The following is a 24,941-nucleotide window of genomic DNA, read 5'->3' as shown; positions in this document are numbered from 1 at the left end:
GAATGTTAATAAATATAATCCAGGAAAAACCCGAACTAAACTAAATTGAACCGGTAGAGAACTCAAAAACCAGAAACCCCGAGTTTATGGAAACTTAACCGGATGAATCGAATCCGGTTCGGTATAATAAAACCCAGAAGAAGAAGATAAACCTTTTCGCAGTTTGCTTCTTTCTCTGCTCAAACACGAACAATGGCGAGTCTACTTGACTCACTCACAACCAGAAACTTCTTCTCTAAACCCATAATCTCTAGGATCTCCTCTCCTTCATCTTCCTTTGCTTCTTCTTCTTCTTCGAATATCTCACCCTTTTCTCCTCCCTCCGTTCTCTCTTACTCTCACAAAAGGTCGCACTCCCGCTTCCCTTACCCTGTCGCAGCAACTCTCGATGGCTCCTCCGTCGAAGACGAGCTAGAGTTCGAGGAATCCGAAGAAGACAGCTACCCTGATGAGTCGGATGAAGAAGATGACCTCTCCATCGATATCTCAATTCTTGAGAAAGAAGCGAGAGACATCGTTAGAGACTACGCTACTACTCTGTCTCGCGAGCTCAAACTCGGTAAAAGATTGTGTCTTTCTTTTTGCATTATGCTCCATTGACTGTTGAATAATGATCGTAGCTTGATGTTTTACAGAGGATGATGTAGTTGAAGGGAAGGAGTCACGTAGAAAGGGGAAGAGGCAAGCCAAAAATGTTAGTCTTTTTTCAGTAAAGGCTCGTCCTTTGAGCTTGAAATCTTCTTTAAGTAGATAAAGTTTTGAACTTTTTCAATATACAGAACCAGACGCAGATACCAGAGCATCTTCTCCAAAGAGTTGCTATCGTTGGAAGGCCCAATGTGGGCAAATCAGCTTTGTTCAACCGTCTTGTTGGGGTAAAAGAGTTTGATTTTTTTTCTCCTTACCATTCAAGGTAGAGAGTTGTTAACTTGTACTTAATATAATTGCAGGAGAATAAAGCGATAGTGGTGGATGAGCCTGGAGTTACTAGGGATCGACTGTACGGTAGATCCTACTGGGGTGACCAAGAGTTTGTGGTGGTGGACACTGGTGGTGTTATGACTGTTTCTAAGTCGCCAGCTGGTGTCATGGAAGAGCTTAACGTTTCGACCACCATTGGCATGGAAGGTATACCATTAAGCTCCAGGGAGGCAGCTGTTGCGAGAATGCCTTCCATGATTGAGAAGCAAGCTACTGCGGCTGTTGAAGAGTCAGATGTTATTGTTTTCGTTGTCGATGGCCAGGTTCTCTTCTTATCTTAAGTTGATGTTGTGAAGTCTTTTCACTTTAAAGCCTGCCTAATTGAGTGTGTTTCTTTGGTTATCATGCAATACGCAGACAGGGCCTACAGGTGCTGATGTGGAGATTGCAGACTGGTTGCGGAAGTACTACTCACATAAGAATATCATCCTCGCGGTGAACAAATGTGAGTCGCCACGTAAAGGACTCATGCAGGCTTCAGAGTTTTGGTCTCTTGGGTAATTTCACTTTCATCCTACTCTCAGAATCATGTTTGTGCACATTCATAGTTTTCATTTGATATTTCAGCTGCCTACAAAAATAAAACTCATCAGATGATTTGAATATTTGTTGCTTTGTTGTGTTCACGTTTAACAAAAATTTTGTTCTAATTTTACGGATTTAGTATTGTTATTTTGATGAGTTTGTAGACCTGACGATACTTATAAGCATCATAAAATACTTTCCGCCGTTGCTATACATTTCTTTGTCAATTTTGGAGATTATTTGGCATTGAGCTTAACAAGCATGTCATGATGGAACTTCCAGGTTTTCACCTATCCCTATTTCGGCATTGTCGGGAACAGGAACAGGAGAGCTACTTGACCTTGTTTGTTCTGGACTAAACAAACTCGAGGTTTGTATGTAACCTTTTAGTATGTTCAACTGGCATCAGTTTACCAATTATATATCAAAACCAATGATTTTTTTTTTCTAGATCATGGAGACCATGGAAGAGGAGGAAGAAGAAAACTACATACCTGCCATTGCAATTATAGGCAGGCCAAATGTAGGCAAAAGCAGCATTTTGAATGCACTTGTCCGAGAGGATAGAACAATTGTTAGCCCTGTTAGTGGCACTACCCGTGATGCTATTGATGCTGAGTTTACCGGACCAGATGGAGAGGTTAGTTCAATTTTTTCTCGTGTTTGTTGAGCTGCTTAGTTTTCTTGCGGCTTCTATGATACAGTGCCTGCTGTTTCGCTATATGCTAATTGGCATCTATTTGATGCGCTTTCCATGTTAACTCCTACCATTTTTTCTCAATTTGGTTTGGCTACTATCATCAATGACTAGCATTGTCCAAGTTGAATATTGCTGAACTCTGAATATGAGCAGTGTTCAAAGGTGCATTGGATCCGTATAACACTGAAAATGATTTATGAACTGTGTTGCAGAAGTTTAGGCTAATAGATACGGCTGGGATCAGGAAAAAGGCAGCTGTGGCGTCATCAGGGAGCACTACAGAGGCCATGTCAGTGAACCGTGCATTCCGAGCAATTCGTCGTTCTGATGTGGTTGCTCTTGTCATTGAAGCCATGGCATGCATAACAGAGCAGGTATCTCACTAGTTCTAAACAATGTGGGAAACGAACTCATCTTTCTCTCCTTCCTTAATGGTTTCTTATTTGGAAACACAGGACATGAAGATCGCAGAAAGAATAGAAAGAGAAGGGAAAGGATGTCTGGTAGTAGTAAACAAATGGGATACAATACCAAACAAAAACCAACAGACTGCAGCACATTACGAGGATGATGTTAGGGAGAAGCTCCGTTCCCTCAAATGGGCACCCATTGTTTATTCTACTGCTATAACTGGCCATAGCGTTGACAAGTACGTCTCCTTCCAAAGTTTTATAAACTAATTCAACCTTTACATTTTTAACTTTATTCTGTTGGAGAAAAATGTAGTATTGTGGTTGCTGCTGCGACGGTTCAAAAGGAGAGATCAAGAAGACTTAGTACTGCTACATTGAACCAAGTGATTAGAGAAGCGGTTGCGTTTAAATCCCCTCCAAGAACCCGAGGAGGCAAGCGAGGCCGCGTTTATTATTGCACTCAGGTGAATAACGATAAGATCTCCCAATGTTTTTTTTTATTAGCAGTGAAGGCAAATCTTTGGAGACTAATCGATGTGATTAATGCAGGCAGCAATAAGGCCACCGACGTTTGTGTTCTTTGTAAACGATGCAAAGCTGTTTTCGGATACGTACAGAAGATATATGGAGAAGCAGCTACGCACTGATGCAGGCTTTGCTGGGACTCCTATTCGTCTTCTTTGGCGCAGCCGTAAGAGATCTGACAAAAATGGAGGAGGTACGTGTTTTGCTAGCGTAAACTTGTGATTCATTTTGAAAAATATGACAATGTTTTGTATGTATAACTTTAAATGAAATTTGCAGGTGGAGGTACAATGAGAATGTCAAGTCTTTCACGTGAGAGAAATCTTGCAACAAAAAGGTCATAATGTTAAGTCATCTTTGTTAAATTTTGTGTATTTTTTGAGAAATAATGTATTGAAATTCGATATTATATAAATTCATAGTCTCTGACTCTCCATTGATCTTCCATGTATGTTCCATTTTGTTTCTTTCTGAGAATCAAAACAAGATATTACTAATCTCTTGACGATTTATAGGAAAACAGAACTACAACGTTTCTTTATGTTTATGTTTTCTTAAATCACAAGTTGGTAAAAAAAGAAAATGATAAACAAGACCAAAGCACAGGCGATGAGGCTCTCAGTAAAGCTGCTCTTTCTTTTCATGCCACCATCTCCACCTGTAATAGAACAAAGAAACACGAAACTATCTTTGTCAAAAACATTAGAAATATTCATTTTTGTCAGAAGAAAAAAGTGAAATGAGATGATATATAATAATGATATAAGTCTACGTAGTATACGTACCAGTAATAGTCCCAACGAGGACGGACTTTCGTCATGCGGTTATCATCAGAAGGATGATAAGGATGAGCGGCGTGGCGAGTGTTGTGGAAGGCGCAGCAACCAGCTGCATAGACAGCGATGAGGAGGACAAGGACCAGAATATTAACGACCGACAACTTTTTCCAGTCAAGACGGATCTCCTCAAGAACACCAGCTTTGCAAGCATCACACTCGTAGCATAACGTTTCAATACCATTGTTCCATCTATAGCAATCTTCTCCTCCTACTATTACTCCGGTATCGTACGTGCACGCCGTCGGTGGCTTACAACATCCCGACTATAAATCAAACACACACATACGAAACCGATGAAGATGCTAGTATATACCATAGGGCGATGAATATCAGAAAAAATATTAATGAGGATCATGGCGGTCTTTTAGTATGTGTAAATGGAAAGATTGAAAATAGTTTGAATTTTTTTAAAATATATATAAATTGGAGTAAAATTTAAATTTTCAAATATATTTATAAATTAATACTTAAAATTAAAAAAAACATATATAAATGGAGTTACTAATACTTATAAATAAATAAAATCTACAGTTAATAATTTTTTTGAACATGGTTCTAGGCACTGAAGATGGTACCTGAACAGAAGTCATGTCTCTTTGGAAGTAATCAAGTGTAGTCCAAGATTCAATCTGAGCACAAGTCTTGGAACTCAAGATACAGCTTCTTATAGAGATCCAATACTGAGGATCTCTAACTCTCTCTCTCAACCATGGATGATAATCACCAAGCCTATACTCTTTATAAACCCTCCCTGGTACTTCCACACCGCCTCCTTGGCTCGTCACCACCAGACCAAACAGAGTTAGACCCATAAGAGTCGCGATGAGGAAGATCATGACCACTAGGTAAACCCAAAGAGCCCATGCCACGTTGAAACAGGCTCCTATGAATCCGGCGAGAGATACTAAGAGTATGATGAAACCTATAACGAGTAGAGGAGTCTGGAGGAAGTTTTCGCAAGTTGTGCTGCTTCTTGCCTTCCATAGAGCGGCTCCTATGATTGGTATTGAAGCTAGTAAGCTGAGGAGGTTTAAGACTCCAATCACTGTGTTGCTGAATCTGTACATAGTAGTAGTGTTATCAAGAAGAAACCAGAGACTTAGCAGTGCCTTCTCTTATATCTCGCTCTTTTGTAATAAGCAGATTCTCTTCTTGCAATGTGAACTTCATCAGCTTTATCTTACAATCTTCTTTGTTTTTTAGTTATTATATTGGTTAACTCTACCTTTTTTTTGCTTTTGATTCTCTCTTATCAATTGGGAATTTTTTAAGCGAAAAAGTTTAGAGTTAATGGTTTGATGATTCATGCTCATATTCTCTGGTCGTCTCTTGATTTGAATCATCCAAACAATAACATTAGAAATAGTATTTTTTTCAAATAAAAGTGTCTTTTTGGACAATTGGTTCTTGTTTATTATTCTATTTTATACGTTTAACTAACAATAAAGCAGACCAAAAGTAGTGCCTTAATTAAAATATGATATACCATATTATTAGATACATTTTTCTAGCTTAGAGTCCAAAAAATGCAATCATGGATTATATAGTGGATCATATCATATGTGGGTATTGTATACTTTGAAATTGTTGACTCGTTACGGGAAATAATTGAGATACTTTTTATATATATCTTGTGTTTTAATTTAGTTAAATCCAAAAATTTATTTTCAAGTTCCATTAAATTTACAATGACCCATGAAGCGAACGAGGGTAAGCAAAGAATAATAGACATGGACGGATGAATTTGCTTTTTAAGATGCTTGTGCTGTCCCATCCCCATAACTTTCAGAATATTAGGTTTTGTAGGTTGATGAGCACAATATGATCTTTGATTCCTCCACTTCGTTTTTTTGTGTAAGCAAGAAGAACAAAAAAATCTTGTTTCAGCTGACAACCTAATTTTACGTACTACCGTTTTGATTTTACATTTTGCAGATGATTTTTTGACAGGAAAAAGGGTTTTTTTTTAAAACAACATTTGAGCCAAAAGACACACAAACTTGAAAGGCAAAAAGAGTTTACAAAGATTGTGGTCCTTGTGTGTGTGGTTCAAAAGACAAACGGGAAAAGGAAAATAAAATGCTAAATAAGAGTATAACATGAAAATCGCAAGCCTGAAACCAAGTGTTATCTTCCTATAGAACCATAATCTCTACTAGTATACATCCAAAATCCTCAGTATTTGAAGACATAGAAGCAGATGCTGCTCAGTTGTACTCAGTTTGCAGGGTCAAGTCTTGTACACCCAAGTCATGGTATACATCATACACATATTGCAGTAAAGGCCTTTCATCTATCCCGCTCTTCACCTAAACACAAATACCCGAAATAACCAACTCAACATCAGTGCCGTTCAGTACTCATGTTTTAACCGATAAGAAAACAGGAAGGAAGCTAGTACCTGGATTCTGAGTGAGCCAACAGTGTGACCAGGCACAACCTCCCAAAAACGAGCCTGTAAAACCTCTATGACATCCTCTCGAGAAGTAATCTGTAAATAAAGAGAGTTGAAGAGAAACCCAGCTTGATCGATCTATATGTACACGTTCAGGAAACACTTTATGGAACAGAGCGAACCTGACGCAAGCATTTACTTAATGCGGAAGAAGGAATGTTTGGAGGTGCCATCTGAAGCAAGACACCACCGGTGGCTTTGAAGAGTGGCATAACAAGCATAAACACTGTAACAGATACCAATCCCAAACATAGGACCTCAGCATTTTCAACCCTGAAAAATCCAAAGACCGGAGGAGAAAAATGGAAAATGTAAGAGGTCAGGTACTAAGACATTTTTATTCATTTTGTTCCTTTTAAAGGAAGCGAGCATTACCCGAGAGAGAGGAGCCAGGATGCCAGTATCAGACCTGCACTGAAAAGACAGAAGCAAAGAATATGTCATGTGGGATGTATATAAGTTTCATGCAAAGAGAAACATTTTTCCAGCTAGCTCTCCGCGGCTCTGCTTGAGATAAAGAAAGCCAAAGAGAATATCACACCTGCGGATGGAATCTGATATGACATGCAAGCAAACGGAGTGGTAGTTCATATCTTCTGCTTTTCTGTACACTGCATCATTTTACGAATTTAAGAAACACATTCAAGAAAAATGCAATATGTACGAAGGGAACAATTCTTGGCCAGATCAGTTGCTATCATGCTGTCTCTCTGTTTTCACTAATCCTCCTACTTATTCTATCTTAATTGGAAACCCTTGCTTCTTTGTGGCTTTACATTGACAGGGGTGGCCAGTTTTTACAATGAAATATAGCAAAGCCGCCAAACAAGGCTATACCATATAAAGCACCAGTATCGGTATTAGTTCATTCAAGTCTAACCAGAACTTAAGCATAATAATAAAACAGAGAATACATACCAATATTCATACGAGCATAATTCCGGAAGAACCAAACACCAAGTAGGTTCACCAGCAGATTTGTTACCGCTGATACAATAAGATAATGCCTGCATGAAGTCGATTTCAGTACATCATATTAATGCAAAGAACTTAGTGTAAACTTAGTAAGTGCTAGAGAAATAACTACAAGCTCTTAGGCATGTCACTTGTGGAAAGAAACTTACTTGTGCTCTGATTCATCTTGAACAAATGCATGAAGAGCTTCCACAGCTAAGGAGAACGACATGAACATAAGAAACAGCTGTCTACACATATGTCAATACTGAACATATCAATGTGTTAACCCAAAAGATAAAATGAATGAGACAGTGAAGGCAAAATGAAAAGATAATCAACATTTTTAACGAGCTGTAAGATAATTCTATTCTATCAACAACAGTAAAGGAAAGTGTGCAAATAAGCTCATCGACACTATTTTCTGAAAGATATTAAGCCAGTTTTATTGCATGGCACATCAGCCATTAGACCCTCAAATTAAAACCGGAAATGACATCCAAAAAAAACGTTGAGAACATACTTACAGCATTAGTGAAAGCAGAAAGAACTTCAAGTCTTTTGTACCTGGAAGAAAAGCCAACGATTACTAAGTTACAACTGATTCACCATTATGCAATGTCAGTATCAGCAGCAAAGAAGCAAACAGACAAGGTTTCATATTTAGTAATTATAAAAACTGGATCCTATGAAAACAACAGCGGATCTACTTTAGGAATGTTCCAGAGAAAGAAAAGAAAGTGTGAAATCAACCGTAAAGTACCACAAACCATGCATTCCAAACATATATCTCCAGCAAATACAAGCACCAACTAATCGGATCAAATTTGAAAATTTTCTCACCCGTATGAGTAAGCATGATCAGGCTTCTTCCTTGAAGTTGCCATTGCAAATAAAGAAAACGTCAGGAGACCACATCCAAATGTCAAATGGAATGCATCAGAAACCAAACCTGCAAGAGTCACATCAAACATCAAACATCAAAAAAGAGAGCAAGTAAACAACAACAGTAAACATGGGAATCTAAACAAAATCTCAAACCAATTTTGATATTTACAAAACCTCAGCTGCAACAGAAGACAATATCTTAAAATTAAACCTCCATTCCATAACCAAAAGGTCTCTAAATACGCATAGGATCTACTATCCGTGCGGTTTAGTTCCACAATTTAAAAGATTATATTAACCAAAAAAATCATCTTTAGCTGTTTTGTTTCATCTAAATCTCTAGTCACTACCCGAAGTAAGGATGTGAAGCTCACATCGACCTGGAGTCTTATTTCTCCAACAAATCCAACTCTCTCCCTCTAACAAAGTTATCAAGAACTAAAACCAAGCAACAACCAAATCGTACCTACACGCCCAGTCAATAGCCCAATCAACAGCTCTGTGGTAGAGTACGCCACGTTAAGCGAAATCAACATAAACAATCTCTTCATCTGCCGATTTCCATTTCTCAGCACACCAAAAACCACCAAAACCATACGCAAAACCGACGCTTTCCCAATCGCCGCCGCCGCTTTGCCTTCCCCGAAGAAAACATCATCCCCGTCGACAGAGTATATCTCCGGCGGCATATCGATGGTGGAGACCGTCCTATCGAGAAAAGGCTTAGCCGCGGGCGTTCGCGGGCCGTGGGAGTGGTGAAAGGAGCGGGAGTAAGCGAGCCTCCGATCATTGGCGGTGTATCCGACGTCGCTGCTCCGATCATTCGGGAGTTCGTTATCGCCGCGAAGATCGAAGGAAACGGATCTCTCCATACTTAGCTTTCTGTTTGCTCCTCAAATGTGTTAATTCAACAAGTCTTAAAAGTACACTGCGTCTACAAGAATCACCTTAATGGGCCATTACTGTAAGCCCATATAAGAGCCTCAAGACATGAAGCGCTGACCGCATTTAACGCCTTATTGGACTTGATTGCCTCTCGGCTAGGGCTGGGACTTTTAACCGGAACCGTTTACCCGAACCAGATCCGACTCGAAATAGACCAGTTCGGTTCGGTTTCGGACATGGACATATTATCCAATAGATCATTGCTTCTAATATCACGGGTCGGTTCCGGTTATTACCCAAAACCCGATCGGATATTCATTTAAACCGAAATGAATAGCGTAAAACCTAGAATATTTAAAAAAGTGTTATCATCACGATTCAAATCTGGGTTGGATATGTAGAAAAGTAGCTATGTTACCGTCAGACCACTTCAGCTTATATGTATTCATCTATATTGTAAATATCTATGGTATTTTAATATTATTTTTTTTATAAAATTGATATTTTAGAGATTTTGAATCTGGGTTGGCCACACTACAAATAGAGTATGTAACCACTGAACCATTTCAATTTATATGTAATTATTTTATTTAAAAAATATGTATATGATTTACATAATAAATAAGTACCCGAAACTGATTTGAAATCAGTAATATCTGATCTGAAACCTGAACTAAAATTTACCAAATACCTATTGGATAGGTAATTCACTTATCAGAAAGATCTGGATCCGAATGGATCTTATCCGAACCTGATCCGGATAACGGAACTCCCGGATCTACTCTCGAGTCTTGTGATATGTTTTCTCCCATAACAACAAAAATACAGTATAGTATAATACTTCCGATAAATAAACTTTATTAAAATTAGTAGGGTTAACATATCACATTCAAGCATTTTTCAGCCCGTTAATATCAATAATTAACTTTTTATTCAAGCATTTTTCAGCCCGTTAATAACTAATTTTTGGTTGGATTTGTCTCTTTAAGGAGCATTTTCCAGCCCATTTAATACTTTACAGAGTAGATACTTTCAGTTACGTTACCAAATTTCGAAAGATTAATAAAATAATTAAATGGAGTGTCGTTACTCTTTATGAGACAGCTGTATCCACCGTCAACATGACTCCTCGTGGGGTCCTCCTTCGTTCACATTTTCCATATTGGACGGCTCAGATCTTCTCCAACCAACCATGAGAAAAAACTTATTTTCTCAGAGGCTCTTCCCCCTTTATATTCCCTTCTTCATTCACTCTTCTCTTCGTTCTAATTTCCTTCTCCTCGCAAACTATCAGGTAAAAATGAATTCCCAGACTTTTCTCATTTTTTTATATTTTGTAACAATGTGAGTGAATCATTGACATATATATAGTTTCAGAAATCAATAGAAAATGGCAGATGGAGAGGACATTCAGCCCCTTGTTTGTGACAATGGAACAGGAATGGTTAAGGTAATCATAAACGTGTGACAACTTTTTATAACTCATTTGTTTCATAAAATGCTGTCTGTAATCTTTAATATGTTATGTCCAAACCTCTATAAAAGGCTGGATTCGCTGGAGACGATGCACCAAGAGCTGTGTTCCCAAGCATTGTTGGTAGACCACGTCACACTGGTGTGATGGTTGGTATGGGACAAAAAGATGCTTACGTTGGTGACGAGGCTCAGTCAAAGAGAGGTATCTTGACTCTCAAGTACCCTATTGAGCATGGTATCGTCAGCAACTGGGATGACATGGAGAAGATTTGGCATCACACTTTCTACAACGAACTCCGTGTTGCACCTGAAGAGCATCCCGTTCTTCTCACTGAGGCTCCTCTCAACCCTAAGGCCAATCGTGAAAAAATGACTCAGATTATGTTTGAAACGTTCAACACACCCGCTATGTATGTCGCTATCCAGGCTGTTCTGTCCCTCTACGCCAGTGGTCGTACAACTGGTAAGAACACCTTCAAACACCATTGGTTTATGATGTTCATCTTTAGGTTTAGCTCAATGTAATTTAATATAACTTTAGCTTGTGAAGAAACCAAACCTTTTAGAGCTAAGCAAACATTTTTTTTTTATCCAAAAAAAACTCAATGCCAAAAAAAACTCAATGCCTAGAAAACTAGTCGTTTATCAATTATAACTATATATTATATATTTATAATATAAAGTTTAAAAATCATGATTTACAAATAATAATATTCATATTTTTTTATTCTCATAAGATATTATACTACAAAATATTAATTATTATAATTTATAAATAATATATTATCTACTATTTATTATTATAATATTATAATTATCTAGACTATTTGTAAGGTAAAATCACCTAGAGCTTTAGAACACTTTTAGTGATGTGGAATCATTGTTTCAGGCATTGTATTGGACTCTGGAGATGGTGTGAGTCACACTGTTCCAATCTACGAAGGATATGCTCTTCCACACGCCATTCTGCGTCTTGATCTCGCAGGTCGTGACCTCACTGATTACCTCATGAAGATCTTAACCGAACGTGGTTACTCATTCACCACCACAGCAGAGCGTGAGATCGTGAGAGACGTGAAAGAGAAACTCGCTTACATAGCACTTGACTACGAGCAAGAGATGGAGACGGCAAACACTAGCTCATCGGTCGACAAGAGCTACGAGTTGCCTGATGGACAGGTGATCACTATTGGAGGGGAGAGGTTCAGGTGTCCCGAGGTTCTTTTCCAGCCGTCTTTGGTCGGAATGGAAGCTGCTGGTATCCACGAGACGACTTATAATTCGATCATGAAGTGTGATGTGGATATTAGGAAAGATTTGTATGGAAACATTGTGCTTAGTGGTGGAACGACGATGTTCCCTGGGATTGCTGATAGGATGAGTAAGGAGATTACTGCTCTTGCTCCAAGTAGTATGAAGATTAAGGTGGTTGCTCCACCGGAGAGGAAGTATAGTGTCTGGATCGGAGGATCCATTCTAGCATCACTTAGTACCTTCCAACAGGTAAATCATCTTTTCTGCTTGTTACTCGTTTTGTAAGCTGACTATGATACACAATGTTGGTATTGCAGATGTGGATAGCAAAGGCTGAGTATGATGAGACAGGGCCATCGATAGTCCACAGGAAATGCTTCTAAGATTACGCTCGCCGTTGGATGAAAGATTGTTTCGTATATGTTCAACGAGTTGGTTTCAGACAATTGTTTTCTTTGGTTTTTCCTCTCTACAATTGTTTCTTGTTGTCACTCTCTTTGGTTGTTTCTGCCATTAATGAGAAAAAAAAATAGATTCATTTGTCTTATTTTCTTTTGTTCCCTCACAAATCTGAAAGCAAATAAAGATGAAGAAATGAATTTGGCTTATGTTGACAGGTTTCTACAAATTAAAAGAGAAGAACAGAGTTTTTTTTACAAAAATCAATAACTCAAACTAAGTTAATTGTAACAAAGATTAGATTTATGGTTCACTTCAGGTGAGTAAAACATTTTGTGCACAAACCTTCTTATAGCATTGGTAAAAGACAAGTTGCTTGATGTCAAGATTCACTAGAACATAATAGTAGTTTCAGAGGAAGATAAGCCAATTACACTGTTCAGGGATCCACATTAAGATAGTTCGAGAACAAGAGTTCACTAGTCCGAAAGTCACATTTCAACGATCCCAAACATAACAGCGATGAGAAGAAGAACAATACAGACACAAGACATTTTAGACACTAACTTCCAACATCACATAATTTTAGCCAAAATGTCAGAAAACACAACAAAATGGATAATTAAGATTATTGAAACAGAAACATAGCTTCTTAAACAAAGACAATCATAGAAGAGAAAGGTTCAGTTTCTTCTTTGCTTCATAACTTATTGTTGTACCAGAACACACCTTTCTTCTCACCTTGCCTGTCCGGTTCCACATAGATACACTCCTTCGCCTCCCTCCACATCGCCTTAACCACCGGCGTCCCATCGAACTGATAATACTCTCCCAGTATCGGCTTTATCGCCTTGGTAGCTTCCATCGCGTGATAATGCGGCATGGTCGAGAACAGGTGATGCGCCACGTGCGTGTCCGTGATATTGTGGAAGACCTTGTTCAAGATCCCGTAGTCTCTGTCAACGGTAGCCAACGCTCCCCTCAACCAATCCCACTCAGACGAATCGTAGTGAGGCAGGGAAGGATGCGTGTGCTGCAAGTAAGTGATCAAAACTAAGAACCCGTTGACTATCAGAAGCGGGACTCCGTAGAAGCAGACCATCGAGGCAACTCCTTGGACAGCAGCGTAGCGGTAGAGACCGTAGCAGACGGCGAGGATGCCAGCGTCGGAGATGTATATCTGGAGACGCTCACGGTCGTTGTAGATGGGAGCGTTAGGGTGGAAATGGCAAGCGAAGCCGCCGTCGTAAGGTCTTCCCGAGACGTTGAAGGCTAAGTACAAAGGCCAGCCGAGAGTGAACTGAACCGTTAACATCACGGTGCGTCCCAAAGGGTTGTTGAGGTACTTGCCGTACCACTTGATGTCTGACTTCTTCTTGGGGACAAACACTTCGTCTCTCTCGAGGGAGCCAGTGTTGGAATGGTGGCGTCGATGACTGTACTTCCAGGAGAAGTAAGGGACGAGGAGGAAGGAGTGGAAGATGAGGCCGACGGTGTCGTCCAGCCACTGGTAGTCGCTGAAGGCGTGGTGGCCGCACTCGTGGGCTATGACCCAGACGCCGGTTAGGACGCAGCCCTGGCAGGCCCAGTAGAGAGGCCAGGCGAAGTAGGAGAGAGGGTGAGGGAGGAGAGGGAAGTAAGTGGTGGCGACGTAGTAGAAGCAGGAGGCTATGATGATGTCCCAGATGAGGTAGGAGAAAGAGCGAGGGATCGAGCGTTTGAAACAGTGCGGTGGGATTGCTTTCTTGAGTTCTCCGACAGTGAAGGGCGGTGTCTCGCAGGGTACGCGCTTGATGTTGTCGGTTTCAGACTTTTTGGAGGGAGGAGACACTTGCATTCTTCCACCTGCACCCATGTTTCTGCATAAACCAAAAGCAAAGACTCGAAGTTAATTAAACCAACAAATTAATATTCAGTGTTACGTTATTAAAGTTTCAAAAAAATGGACTACCACAAAAAAAATGGATAGTACGTGGGATAAAGAGCAGAGAAGCGGCATATAGTGGCAAACCAAAGAAAGAAATAAACGATAGCGTTGAGAATACTACTAGTTATTAATGAGATTTGATACGTTACAGCTTACATCTCTTTCTTGTGGATATCAATTTCTTTCGTCTTTTATTACTAAACTACGTTAGAGAAGACAAGTCATAATCACAATGTCTCTTAGAATAAGCAACTTGACAAAATCATAAAGCTAAATGAAACACTTGATAGCAACTCTATTGTCAACATATAGACTTTTAAACATAAACAAACAAAAAAGAGTACAATTTTTTTACTGTCATGAATTCTATTATTTTCTTCATGCAAATCTATTGCATCTGAATCTATGAAGGAGCATCTAATCCAATTAATTTGTAAGAAAAAGTTTATAAGCATGAAGTGAGCATAGGCCAAATGAAACTTTTTCATGTATTAGGTAACTACAAAATCCAGAGCCAATAGGAATCGGTCATTCTCAGCAAATTTTACCCAGAGACATAAGTTTTTACCCAAAGATTCAACAAATATGTACTTACATGTCTCAGGTCCAGATCTAAAACAAAAGTAAACAAATATATATAACTTTGAATAGGATATTTCTAAGACCAGGACGTGAGACTGCTATGGTGATTTTTCAACTCCACCAACCCATCAAAAAAGATATATAATTAAAAACGATTGAAAGTCAAACAGTTTGTATTCGGACAAATGAAAATGCAACATTTCATATTCTCCACGGTATAGACAGTAAACAGATTAATGGTAAAGACAACATCAGATTTCACACATGAAAACAGAGAATCAAGACCAGATCTATAGTTTAATGCAATAAATATTAACAGATCTAGAATTAAATCGACTGAAATGCAAAAATGATAGATAGAATAGAAAAGCGATAAGAAAAGAACAGACCAAGATTGAAAACAACGTAAAATGAGAAGAAATGGAAGAAGAAAGGGACCTTGAGCTGGCTGACGTAGGGGGGGATGAAGATTTAACGTTAATAACGATGAACCCTACGAAGAAGCTCCTCCTCAAACTCTCTCTCTGTCTCCTCTCTTTCTCTCTCTCTCTATCTCTTTGGTAATGAATCTCTCTGGTTCTGGTAAGATGCGATTGGGCAGAAGGCAGGCCGTTTAAATTGACGGGGGCCCGTGTGAGACGATTGAGTGACATCTCTTTTCTTTCTTTTTTTACAAGTGGGCCCCTCCATTATTTCCTCTCTTCATATTTCTTTTTTTTTTATTATTTTTCTACTCCAAATATCTGATATTTACACCACTTATATATACTAGATTTTTTAACCGCGCTACGCGCGGATAAGATATTATATGTATTTCTCAATTCTAAAAAAATAATGTATAATATTGTATTACATTATTTAAAGAATATAAAATAAGACTACATAACATAAATATATTTTTTAAATCTTCTTTATGGAAATCATTATGTTGTTTAATTGCTATACTTGATTCACATATTTGCATAGTTATTTGTGATAAATGAATAACTATATTTTTATTATCAGTAAATAATATATATTTATTATATAATATAAGAAAAATAAAATTATTTACTTTTAAAACAAACTTGTCTCATCTTGGAGACTCGGTTATAGACATATCATATTGGAATGATACATTTTTACAGTTATCAATCTTCTTAACAGTCAAGAAACAAATCTGAATATCAAAACAATATCGCATACGATCTCTTTGTGGAATAACTGCTCTGAAGAAATTGAATTTAGACATCAAAAAGGACTGGAAATGGATGTGCAGATGTGTTATCTAAGTCAGCTTTACAAAATACTATTCATAGTTCATATATCATTTATATACATCCTATTTTTTTGTTCATCATTTCTTAAACATCTTGAAATAACTGATGCTAATTAATAATAAACTTTTGGCTGGCAAAAAAAATTCAAATTTGTCTAATTATCGCTTAATTTGTCTAACTGATATATATGTATTTTTCAATTCTAAAAGATAATGTATAATATTGTATTATATTATTTAAATAATATAAAATAAGACTACCTAACATAAATATATTTTTAAAATTTTCTTTTTGGAAATCATTATGTTGTTTGATTGTTGTACTTGATTCACATATTTGCATAGATATTTGTGATAGATGAATAACTATATTTTATTATCAGTAAATAATATATATTTATTATATAATATAAAAAAATGAAATTATTTACTTTTTAAACAAAGTTGTCTCATGTTGGGGATTCGGTTATAGACATATAATATTCGAATGAGACATTTGTACAGTTATCAATCTTCTTAACAGTCAAGAAACAAATCTGAATATAAAAACTGAATCAAAAAGGACTGGAAATGATGTGCAGATGTGTTATCTAAGTCAGCTTTACAAAGTACTAATATTCATAGTTCATATATCATTTAAGTCCATCATTTCTTAAACATCTTGAAATAACTGATGCTAATTAATAATAAATAAATTGATGATGACAAAAAAAAAATAATAATAAATTTTTGGCTGGCAAAAAAAATCAAATTTGTCTAGTTACCGCTTAAATATTTTATTAATATTGTCTAATAAGCTTTCAATTGATATCATAGTTTAATTTTTATTAGTTTTTTTTTGTTAATTTTAGAGTTTTTTGTATTTAAGATTTTTTTTCATATTAAGCTTATATTTCTTTCACATAATATATATGTCATAAAAATTACCATCAAATCAGTTTTACTTATTTATTATTTTGTTTTTAATGAAAATACACTTTTTAAATAATTTAATTTAAAATAAAATTATATATTAATTTGTTGTATTCTAACAATTTGATTGATTTAATTAATTTGCTTTGGTGGATAACTTAAAAAGTTTTCATATGAATCGGGGAAAGCAAGCTTATATTGTTATATTATATTTATTTGTGTATATGGAATCTATATATAATGCTAGTGTAATAGAGAAAGAACATTTTTTTTTGTAACTTCAAAAAGATACATTATTACAATTTGAAATTAATCAAAATTGAATAAAATGGTAATTAAATAAATCTAATTGTTTTTTTTTTATCTTGTTAAGAAGTTGTCTCATGTTGGGGATTCGGTTATAGACATATAATATTCGAATGAGACATTTGTACAGTTATCAATCTTCTTAACAGTCAAGAAACAAATCTGAATATAAAAACTGAATCAAAAAGGACTGGAAATGATGTGCAGATGTGTTATCTAAGTCAGCTTTACAAAGTACTAATATTCATAGTTCATATATCATTTAAGTCCATCATTTCTTAAACATCTTGAAATAACTGATGCTAATTAATAATAAATAAATTGATGATGACAAAAAAAAATAATAATAAATTTTTGGCTAGCAAAAAAAATCAAATTTGTCTAGTTACCGCTTAAATATTTTATTAATATTGTCTAATAAGCTTTCAATTGATATCATAGTTTAATTTTTATTAGTTTTTTTTTGTTAATTTTAGAGTTTTTTGTATTTAAGATTTTTTTTCATATTAAGCTTATATTTCTTTCACATAATATATATGTCATAAAAATTACCATCAAATCAGTTTTACTTATTTATTATTTTGTTTTTAATGAAAATACACTTTTTAAATAATTTAATTTAAAATAAAATTATATATTAATTTGTTGTATTCTAACAATTTGATTGATTTAATTAATTTGCTTTGGTGGATAACTTAAAAAGTTTTCATATGAATCGGGGAAAGCAAGCTTATATTGTTATATTATATTTATTTGTGTATATGGAATCTATATATAATGCTAGTGTAATAGAGAAAGAACATTTTTTTTTGTAACTTCAAAAAGATACATTATTACAATTTGAAATTAATCAAAATTGAATAAAATGGTAATTAAATAAATCTAATTGTTTTTTTTTATCTTGTTTAGTTGGATTCTCATGAAAAGAAATCGATAGGTTAAACAAATGTTTCAAAATCTGTTGTGTTATTGTTTTGTCTATAAATTACAAAATTTATTTAATTGATATATTTAATTATTGCACTCTTAAATAATATTTTATTAAGACATTAGAGAACTATGTTTTGAGTTGTTTTGTCAAAATTGTACAAAAATCTATGTTTTTTCATATTTGTCACGAAAATTTTATGTTAAACTTACTTTTACAAAATTCTTAACTTTGTCACGAAAACAAAAATCTATGCTTTTTCATATTTGTCAATGTTCTCACACTTTCAAAGAATATATTAGCTTAGTCACTTACTTATTTTTTTTTACAAAACAAAGTATCGGAGTCTTGAAAGTTGAATCCATATTATTGTAAATGTACATAAGAGTTTGTGATTACATATTTAGTGATTCTTGTATATATGTCCAAGAAAGTTTCAATAGCTTAGTGGTATTTGCCCTATATTTATGTCATACTAACCCGGGTTCGATCCTTTCCTTTGCATTGTTTTTCATTTTTTACGAAAAAAGTAAATGAGATGACGTGGCAACTTCGGACTCTCTGATTGGACGATTTTTTGTGCCTACGTGGACACTCTAAGAGGAGCTTATATCCCCCTTTTAGTATAGTATAGAGTTGGATTCTCATGAAAAGAAATCGATAGGTTAAACAAATGTTTCAAAATCTGTTGTGTTATTGTTTTGTCTATAAATTACAAAATTTATTTAATTGATATATTTAATTATTGCACTCTTAAATAATATTTTATTAAGACATTAGAGAACTATGTTTTGAGTTGTTTTGTCAAAATTGTACAAAAATCTATGTTTTTTCATATTTGTCACGAAAATTTTATGTTAAACTTACTTTTACAAAATTCTTAACTTTGTCACGAAAACAAAAATCTATGCTTTTTCATATTTGTCAATGTTCTCACACTTTCAAAGAATATATTAGCTTAGTCACTTACTTATTTTTTTTTACAAAACAAAGTATCGGAGTCTTGAAAGTTGAATCCATATTATTGTAAATGTACATAAGAGTTTGTGATTACATATTTAGTGATTCTTGTATATATGTCCAAGAAAGTTTCAATGGCTTAGTGGTATTTGCCCTATATTTATGTCATACTAACCCGGGTTCGATCCTTTCCTTTGCATTGTTTTTCATTTTTTACGAAAAAAGTAAATGAGATGACGTGGTAACTTCGGACTCTCTGATTGGACGATTTTTTGTGCCTACGTGGACACTCTAAGAGGAGCTTATATCCCCCTTTTAGTATAGTATAGATTTACGGAAAAGTGAAAAAGATGCCGTGATCATATAATTGCTTTTATAAAGTTTATCACGTTTCTTTTTGTATTTTGTTTTTAAAATGTAAATATTGGTTTACCCAATCCTAATGTTCACAAAGACTAGTTTGGGTTATGTTATAGAACTCATCCGTTACGTTAATTAGCATTAAGATTATGGTATTTGATGTCTTTACTTTAATATGAGGAAACGTCCTTGCCGACTCACAAGTAGAACTGTAGAAGTTAGTGGTAGCCGGAAAGAAAAGAAAAAAATGCTATAAAGTTGAGGATGGAGGATCGTGCTTGGCTTCTTCTTCTCCCATGTGAGAAGAAAACTTAAAAAAATATCTGCAGACATTGTGGTTGAGATCACGTGAATAGCCCCGAGTGTGTGTGATGTACTTTGGAGATTCGTCATATATATTATAATAAATTAATTTAGGTGGTACACAAGTAGGCAGCGACTGCCGACTAGTAATTAATTTAAGTACTTTATTAAAGCTATCGCTCTCTCTTATGTTCAGATGATTAGAGTTTTTCTATGCATTACCGCTTATAACGACGCACATTATTTTCAACATTTTTTAAAGATCATCACATACCATGATTTCATTTCATTTATTCAGCTGTTACTATCAGCGACGGCTTTTATTAACATGAATTTTTAGTCACATAGTCTATCAAACATTATAAGAGAACTATAACATCGACAACGATTAGTTATACAGTCTAGCATACTCAGAAAATAATCTAAGCTGATAATCACACACACATCAGAGAAACACATGAACTTGCTGACCAAAATAAAGCAGAGAAAACATGAAGTATTAAGTAGAGACAGCACACAAATCCTATCCACTGTTTTGCCAATCATTCATCAAGCCTGCCCCATCTCAAATTCAAACTAGATTCTAAAAAAACACCAAATGGGGAAAACTTACACTGACAATGAAAACTAAACATTGTAGTTTCAAAAAACAAAGACAACTAAAAACAAGTAGGAGAAGATGATATTAGGAATCACCACAACAAATGAAAGAGACTTGTTTCACCAGTAACTCTAGGCGCAATTCATGACCTGCGTAGCTCTGCTTCCCCGTGAGCAAAGTGACATCTATCACCAAATGTACAGCTTCCTTTAGAGAATCTCTCACACATCTTCGTCTTGAAGTTGCTTCCTGGATGTGGTTTCCCTTCAGAACCAAGCCCACCCCCGCCACCACCGCCACCAGGTGGTCTCCTAGATGCGGAATTAAGCCTCCCAATCAGCTCTCTAACCATTGCGCTCGCTTCGTTTATCTGCTCGAATGTTCCTTCAAGCTCAATGTTCTTCAGGTTGGGATCTCTCTCGTGATCTTGGATCGATAGCTTCGCTCCTGTTTGACGACATATCTGTTTCGAACAGACTCCACCTTTTCCAATGATTGCGCCTGCCAAGGAAGCATCCACACTGATCTTGGCTGTGGCTGAGGCACCAAAGCTAGAGACATGGCCAGGCCCTGACTCTCCTCTCCCCGAAAACCGACCTCCACCACCACCACCACCAGATCCTTGCATGTTTCTGGAAACTTGAGACATGGGTGATCCCATGTTTGTCATCTGTGCCATAGGATTGTATCCTCCGGGAACAAAGTGCAAGAAATGGCAGTTCTCACCAAAAGGACAGCCAGAAGTGCTGCAACAGACGCATAATAAATATGTCAAGAGAGTTAAAAACCATTGGCATTGAGAAGACACAAAAGAACAAACAGTTGAAACACAGAAGAATTGGCACATAGCAACTATGCTAACTGCTTGTCTATGACGGACATGTTCACCAGTATTCAGTAATGCAACAACCTTACTAGACACTATATGACCATGATGATACAAACACAAAATAACTAATATCTTACCACCAAACAGAGAATTACAACACATATCTTAACTACTGCCACAGCTCAAACAAAAGGTGTGGCTTGATTTTCTACGCTATAATCACCAGTTGAGCTCAATATATTTCTAAATTTTGTAATCGAATATCATATTTGTTATATTGAAACTTTTTTTTTAACTTGTTCAGCATGAATAATAATACATACCTGTAATAAGAGCTAATCACTTACATTAGCATACATTTTTTAGTTGTTAATTTGAAGCCCAGACTATAAATAACAATTTTAAATATTAATTTAGTTAAGAAAAGGATTATAACCTGAAAAATTTTGTGCATGGCTTCGATTTGCTTCCTAAACCAGATTCCATCTCTGTTCCAAAGATTAAGTGTTTTTCTTTAGTTAATACTTTGCTGATGTTCAATAATAATTGCTTTTAGAATCATACATATCATTCATAAATTCTCATCTATATGTAACTTCACACTTAAATCAAAGCTGCTACTCTAGAATTTTCAGGATTATTTACCAACAACTACCACATGAATAACTAACACATAAAAAAGCTAATTCAATCACAGCAAACTTAAGCTTTGGGCATGGTGATAATATGTTACAAGAGGGATTAAACTAAAGCAAACTCAAAAGACAGTTAAAAGAACTATAAGCTTGATTAACTTTAAGATCACTTATCAAAAACTCATCCATCATTAAACTGAAAAATTAATTGACTTTAGATTCGCATCAGATTAAAGACTGCAGCAATCTCGCTACTTAGCCAGAGAAGTGAGCACGAAAGAAAGATCCAAACTTTAATTTCCTAGAGAATCTCATAACTAAAAACAAAAACTTTTGTCGAGTAAAAACAGTACGAAGCTCGAATTGAAGAAATCATCGCTACCCCAAATCAAATTGACAACAAAGGAACTATTCATCCAACAATTAAGATCTAAAGTTTCAACCTTTAACAGAGCAAGTGAAGCACAACAGAACTATAACACTCTTTCGAGATAGCAAAGTAAGAGGAAGAGCGAAAGAGCTAACCTTGCTTCGACTTCTTGAATCCGCCGCCATTGGAGTTGAATGAGCCAGCTTCAGGCCGTCCCCTCTTACGAGCATCCATGGCTAAAGTACAGATCCGAATTAGAAACCCTACTGTGAGTGTCTAGAGAGCGAATCGGAGAAGACAAATCGAAATCGGAATTAAAGGGAGAAGGAACGAGTAGAGAGAAGAGAATAATAATAAGATAAATAAAACCTTTTTAACCCTAAGGGTGGTGTTGTCTTGTCGTCGAGAGTGAGATGAGATTTTCCTTTTTTTTTTCCTAACTCTTCCCGATTTTTTTTTTTAATTCGATTTAAACCGGAGTGACGTATCGAACAAACAAAAAGGTAAACCGGAATGTCCTGAAAAAAGGATAAAAGATAACCGGATTCGCAAGATGAGGCTGTTTCGATTCCTTTGATACGGTTAACATGTATAATGACGTTGCTTGTTCCTTATTTGACATCTTACGACGTAAGACGAAAAATAAATCGCGTACTGGTCTAGTAAGTTCGGATTCTATTACGTTTTCCATACCGAGGAGACAGACACACAACCAATGTTTTATAATTTACCTTAGGGCTGGGCGTTTTTAACTTAAAACAGAGTCCACACCTTAAACCGAACCGAAATAATGGGTCCGGTTCGGTAACGGGACCATGCAAATACCGAATGAGTTTTTAGCTCTAAGCACTTCGGACACTGGGTCGGTTTGGTTAGGTACCAAACCAAAAAAATTTAAAAGAGGAAAATCATCTTACAAAATTACTGTATATTTATGTAGAAACTAAATTATTTTGTTGAAAACGAAGCAGTGAAAGTCAGTATATATATATATATATATATCTTACAAGAAATATAATTGTTCAAGTCACAAATTTCAAATTTGAAAAAATTACAAAAAAATAGAAAACCATAATAGATTTTTGAAATTGAGAACCAAAAGTAAAACATATAACAAATGATAAAACTAAAGTTTAATTAAAAAAATACATAATATAACTTGAATTATGTGAAAATTTTAGTAAAATAGTTTTTTGTGTTTAGATCACAAAGTTTTGACATAATAGTATGATATTATTTAAATTTTTAAATATAACTATAATAATTACCCAAAAATATATCTTATTGCTGCTGATAAAAAAGGATATATTTTATTGTTATAACAAAAAATGGTTAGATAGCTAGCACAACAAAATATAGGTAAGTTCCACACAACTTAATCGATGTATATACATTAAAAAACAACAACAAACAAGCTAAAACAAATTTCTAAAAATACCCATAATTTACTTTACTATATAATTCACCAAGACTAACATAATTTCAGAATCATCTTGTTCACGATATAAAAAAGACTAAACTAATACATATTTCACATTTGTTGTAATCATATATACATTATGAAAACTCAAAATTTTAAAAATTCATGCACTATTTTCATGATAATAGCTATATGTATAATGATGTTTTCGGCACAAATTTCTCTTTCAACCGACGTTGAGAAATGTGTCAAACATTGCATCTTAAACCAGTGCATGAAAGTATCCATAAAACCAGATCCAACAACTTGTGAAATAGATTGCAAAACATTTTGCAATAAACAACTAACAAGTCATGAAGAATATATTGTTCCTAAAACAAAAAATAGTGGTGTTGTCGAGGCTTTTAAGGATTACGTGTGCAAACATTTAAATACATGTTTTTAATAATTAGTTTCAAATTTACAGTCTTCCATCATCTTCTTGTTTCTTACATATTATATATATATATATATATATTTATATTTATATTTATATATTTACACTTATATTTGTAAATTTATATATTGTATATTTGGGTGTTTGATCTGACATAATTATATGTATGTTGTCATTTTAAATGTAATCATGAAAGATATATTTTATTTGTAACAAGTTTTTGTGTGTTTTAATAAAAATTTAATATTCAATTACAATAATTATATTCACAAAATCATATTACAACAATTGCAATAACCACCGCAATAACAACCAAGTTAATAATTCATGTTTTGGTTTTAAAGAACAACACTTATTCAGGGTAGTTTGAATCAGAGACACAAAAGAACCAACTCCTTTACATTACTACTATGCCATTAACACTTTGGTTTCACAAGTTAAGTTGTAAGTCAAAACACTCATGTACATTTGTCAGGTGGCTGAGTAATTACTATTAATATAAGATTTTGGTTTAGTTCACCTTTTGTTTTCCTTAGACTTGTTCTTTAATGTGTAGATGATGTTTAGTAAGAGTGTTCGAGTTGTTACTGGTATACAATACTATATAGATCAAATTTTGATAAAAAAAAGCTCTTATTGTTCAGTTTCTTTACAAAGACGGCATATATATATATTAACCGCTCATATATATTTATATACTATTACACATTTGCAAAGAGGACATATACATATATATATATATATATATATATATATTTTTGAACCGCTTAGATATAGTTTTACGTGAGATACCCTTCTCTTACACATTTTAAATGTATAT

General features: G+C 35.2%; 6 protein-coding genes across 10 annotated transcripts; 2 read left to right on the top strand and 4 right to left on the bottom strand.

The window, feature by feature from the left end:
* The first annotated feature begins 146 nt into the window (after nt 1-146).
* Nucleotides 147-3,643, top strand: LOC103870279 (GTPase Der). Its single transcript, XM_009148400.3, has 12 exons — nt 147-559; nt 636-694; nt 780-875; nt 951-1,244; nt 1,339-1,478; nt 1,789-1,876; nt 1,958-2,146; nt 2,419-2,580; nt 2,662-2,855; nt 2,933-3,083; nt 3,169-3,337; nt 3,424-3,643. Exons 1-12 carry the CDS (start codon nt 193-195, stop codon nt 3,486-3,488), a joined length of 1,974 nt encoding a protein of 657 aa, XP_009146648.1. The 5' UTR covers nt 147-192; the 3' UTR covers nt 3,489-3,643.
* LOC103870280 (tetraspanin-6) lies at nt 3,551-5,491 on the bottom strand. The gene is made up of 3 exons (XM_009148401.3): nt 4,559-5,491; nt 3,930-4,246; nt 3,551-3,802 (listed from the first exon to the last, which is right to left on the bottom strand). The coding sequence occupies exons 1-3, from the start codon at nt 5,048-5,050 to the stop codon at nt 3,763-3,765; spliced, it is 849 nt and encodes a 282-aa protein (XP_009146649.1). The 5' UTR covers nt 5,051-5,491; the 3' UTR covers nt 3,551-3,762.
* A 546-nt stretch (nt 5,492-6,037) lies between these two features.
* On the bottom strand, nt 6,038-9,320 carry LOC103870278 (metal tolerance protein C2). 2 transcript variants are annotated; one of them, XM_009148399.3, is made up of 10 exons: nt 8,747-9,320; nt 8,236-8,344; nt 7,920-7,959; nt 7,563-7,639; nt 7,357-7,445; nt 6,980-7,049; nt 6,814-6,852; nt 6,561-6,711; nt 6,385-6,474; nt 6,038-6,292 (listed from the first exon to the last, which is right to left on the bottom strand). In XM_009148399.3, the coding sequence occupies exons 1-10, from the start codon at nt 9,150-9,152 to the stop codon at nt 6,191-6,193; spliced, it is 1,173 nt and encodes a 390-aa protein (XP_009146647.1). In that variant the 5' UTR covers nt 9,153-9,320; the 3' UTR covers nt 6,038-6,190. The 2 variants fall into 2 exon arrangements, with proteins under 2 accessions (XP_009146647.1, XP_018514284.1); XM_018658768.2 differs by lacking the exons at nt 6,038-6,292; nt 6,385-6,474 and having other exon boundaries at nt 6,605-6,711; nt 6,814-6,847; nt 8,747-9,152.
* Nucleotides 9,321-9,572: 252 nt separating this feature from the next.
* Nucleotides 9,573-12,442, top strand: LOC103870277 (actin-11). 3 transcript variants are annotated; one of them, XM_009148398.3, is made up of 5 exons: nt 9,573-10,459; nt 10,543-10,615; nt 10,711-11,104; nt 11,531-12,144; nt 12,213-12,442. In XM_009148398.3, the coding sequence occupies exons 2-5, from the start codon at nt 10,556-10,558 to the stop codon at nt 12,276-12,278; spliced, it is 1,134 nt and encodes a 377-aa protein (XP_009146646.1). In that variant the 5' UTR covers nt 9,573-10,459; nt 10,543-10,555; the 3' UTR covers nt 12,279-12,442. The 3 variants fall into 3 exon arrangements, with proteins under 3 accessions (XP_009146646.1, XP_033147413.1, XP_033147414.1); XM_033291522.1 differs by having other exon boundaries at nt 10,535-10,615; XM_033291523.1 differs by lacking the exon at nt 12,213-12,442 and having other exon boundaries at nt 10,537-10,615; nt 11,531-12,180.
* Nucleotides 12,443-12,746: 304 nt separating this feature from the next.
* On the bottom strand, nt 12,747-15,491 carry LOC103870276 (omega-6 fatty acid desaturase, endoplasmic reticulum). The gene is made up of 2 exons (XM_009148394.3): nt 15,242-15,491; nt 12,747-14,153 (listed from the first exon to the last, which is right to left on the bottom strand). The coding sequence occupies exons 1-2, from the start codon at nt 15,454-15,456 to the stop codon at nt 12,995-12,997; spliced, it is 1,374 nt and encodes a 457-aa protein (XP_009146642.2). The 5' UTR covers nt 15,457-15,491; the 3' UTR covers nt 12,747-12,994.
* Nucleotides 15,492-20,275: 4,784 nt separating this feature from the next.
* LOC103870275 (zinc finger CCCH domain-containing protein 36) lies at nt 20,276-22,970 on the bottom strand. Of its 2 annotated transcripts, XM_009148393.3 has the most exons (3): nt 22,421-22,693; nt 21,697-21,748; nt 20,276-21,177 (listed from the first exon to the last, which is right to left on the bottom strand). In XM_009148393.3, exons 1-3 carry the CDS (start codon nt 22,497-22,499, stop codon nt 20,574-20,576), a joined length of 735 nt encoding a protein of 244 aa, XP_009146641.1. In that variant the 5' UTR covers nt 22,500-22,693; the 3' UTR covers nt 20,276-20,573. The 2 variants fall into 2 exon arrangements, with proteins under 2 accessions (XP_009146641.1, XP_018514243.1); XM_018658727.2 differs by lacking the exon at nt 21,697-21,748 and having other exon boundaries at nt 22,421-22,970.
* Nucleotides 22,971-24,941: the final 1,971 nt, after the last annotated feature.

This window comes from Brassica rapa, chromosome A05 (genome assembly GCF_000309985.2).
Source record: "Brassica rapa cultivar Chiifu-401-42 chromosome A05, CAAS_Brap_v3.01, whole genome shotgun sequence".
In the NCBI taxonomy this organism is placed as follows: domain Eukaryota; kingdom Viridiplantae; phylum Streptophyta; class Magnoliopsida; order Brassicales; family Brassicaceae; genus Brassica; species Brassica rapa.
Note: the sequence above shows the minus strand (reverse complement) of the source record. Positions and strands in the feature narration are given on the sequence as shown.

Coding starts and splice junctions, on each gene's coding strand:
- LOC103870279 (XM_009148400.3), top strand. CDS start 193: ATGGCGAGTCTACTTGACTCACTCACAACCAGAAACTTCTTCTCTAAA. Junction 1,245..1,338: donor TTTTCGTTGTCGATGGCCAG/GTTCTCTTCTTA, acceptor TGCAATACGCAG/ACAGGGCCTACAGGTGCTGA. Junction 2,856..2,932: donor ACTGGCCATAGCGTTGACAA/GTACGTCTCCTT, acceptor AGAAAAATGTAG/TATTGTGGTTGCTGCTGCGA.
- LOC103870278 (XM_009148399.3), bottom strand. CDS start 9,152: ATGGAGAGATCCGTTTCCTTCGATCTTCGCGGCGATAACGAACTCCCG. Junction 7,446..7,562: donor CAAGATGAATCAGAGCACAA/GTAAGTTTCTTT, acceptor GACTTCATGCAG/GCATTATCTTATTGTATCAG. Junction 6,712..6,813: donor TCCTGGCTCCTCTCTCTCGG/GTAATGCTCGCT, acceptor TGGATTTTTCAG/GGTTGAAAATGCTGAGGTCC.
- LOC103870277 (XM_009148398.3), top strand. CDS start 10,556: ATGGCAGATGGAGAGGACATTCAGCCCCTTGTTTGTGACAATGGAACA. Junction 10,616..10,710: donor ATGGAACAGGAATGGTTAAG/GTAATCATAAAC, acceptor CCTCTATAAAAG/GCTGGATTCGCTGGAGACGA. Junction 12,145..12,212: donor CACTTAGTACCTTCCAACAG/GTAAATCATCTT, acceptor TTGGTATTGCAG/ATGTGGATAGCAAAGGCTGA.
- LOC103870275 (XM_009148393.3), bottom strand. CDS start 22,499: ATGGATGCTCGTAAGAGGGGACGGCCTGAAGCTGGCTCATTCAACTCC. Junction 21,749..22,420: donor ATTCAAGAAGTCGAAGCAAG/GTTAGCTCTTTC, acceptor TCTTTGGAACAG/AGATGGAATCTGGTTTAGGA. Junction 21,178..21,696: donor CCATGCACAAAATTTTTCAG/GTTATAATCCTT, acceptor CGTCTGTTGCAG/CACTTCTGGCTGTCCTTTTG.
- LOC103870276 (XM_009148394.3), bottom strand. CDS start 15,456: ATGTCACTCAATCGTCTCACACGGGCCCCCGTCAATTTAAACGGCCTG. Junction 14,154..15,241: donor CCTACGTCAGCCAGCTCAAG/GTCCCTTTCTTC, acceptor TGGTTTATGCAG/AAACATGGGTGCAGGTGGAA.
- LOC103870280 (XM_009148401.3), bottom strand. CDS start 5,050: ATGTACAGATTCAGCAACACAGTGATTGGAGTCTTAAACCTCCTCAGC. Junction 4,247..4,558: donor GAGACATGACTTCTGTTCAG/GTACCATCTTCA, acceptor TTTGATTTATAG/TCGGGATGTTGTAAGCCACC. Junction 3,803..3,929: donor CCTCGTTGGGACTATTACTG/GTACGTATACTA, acceptor GTTCTATTACAG/GTGGAGATGGTGGCATGAAA.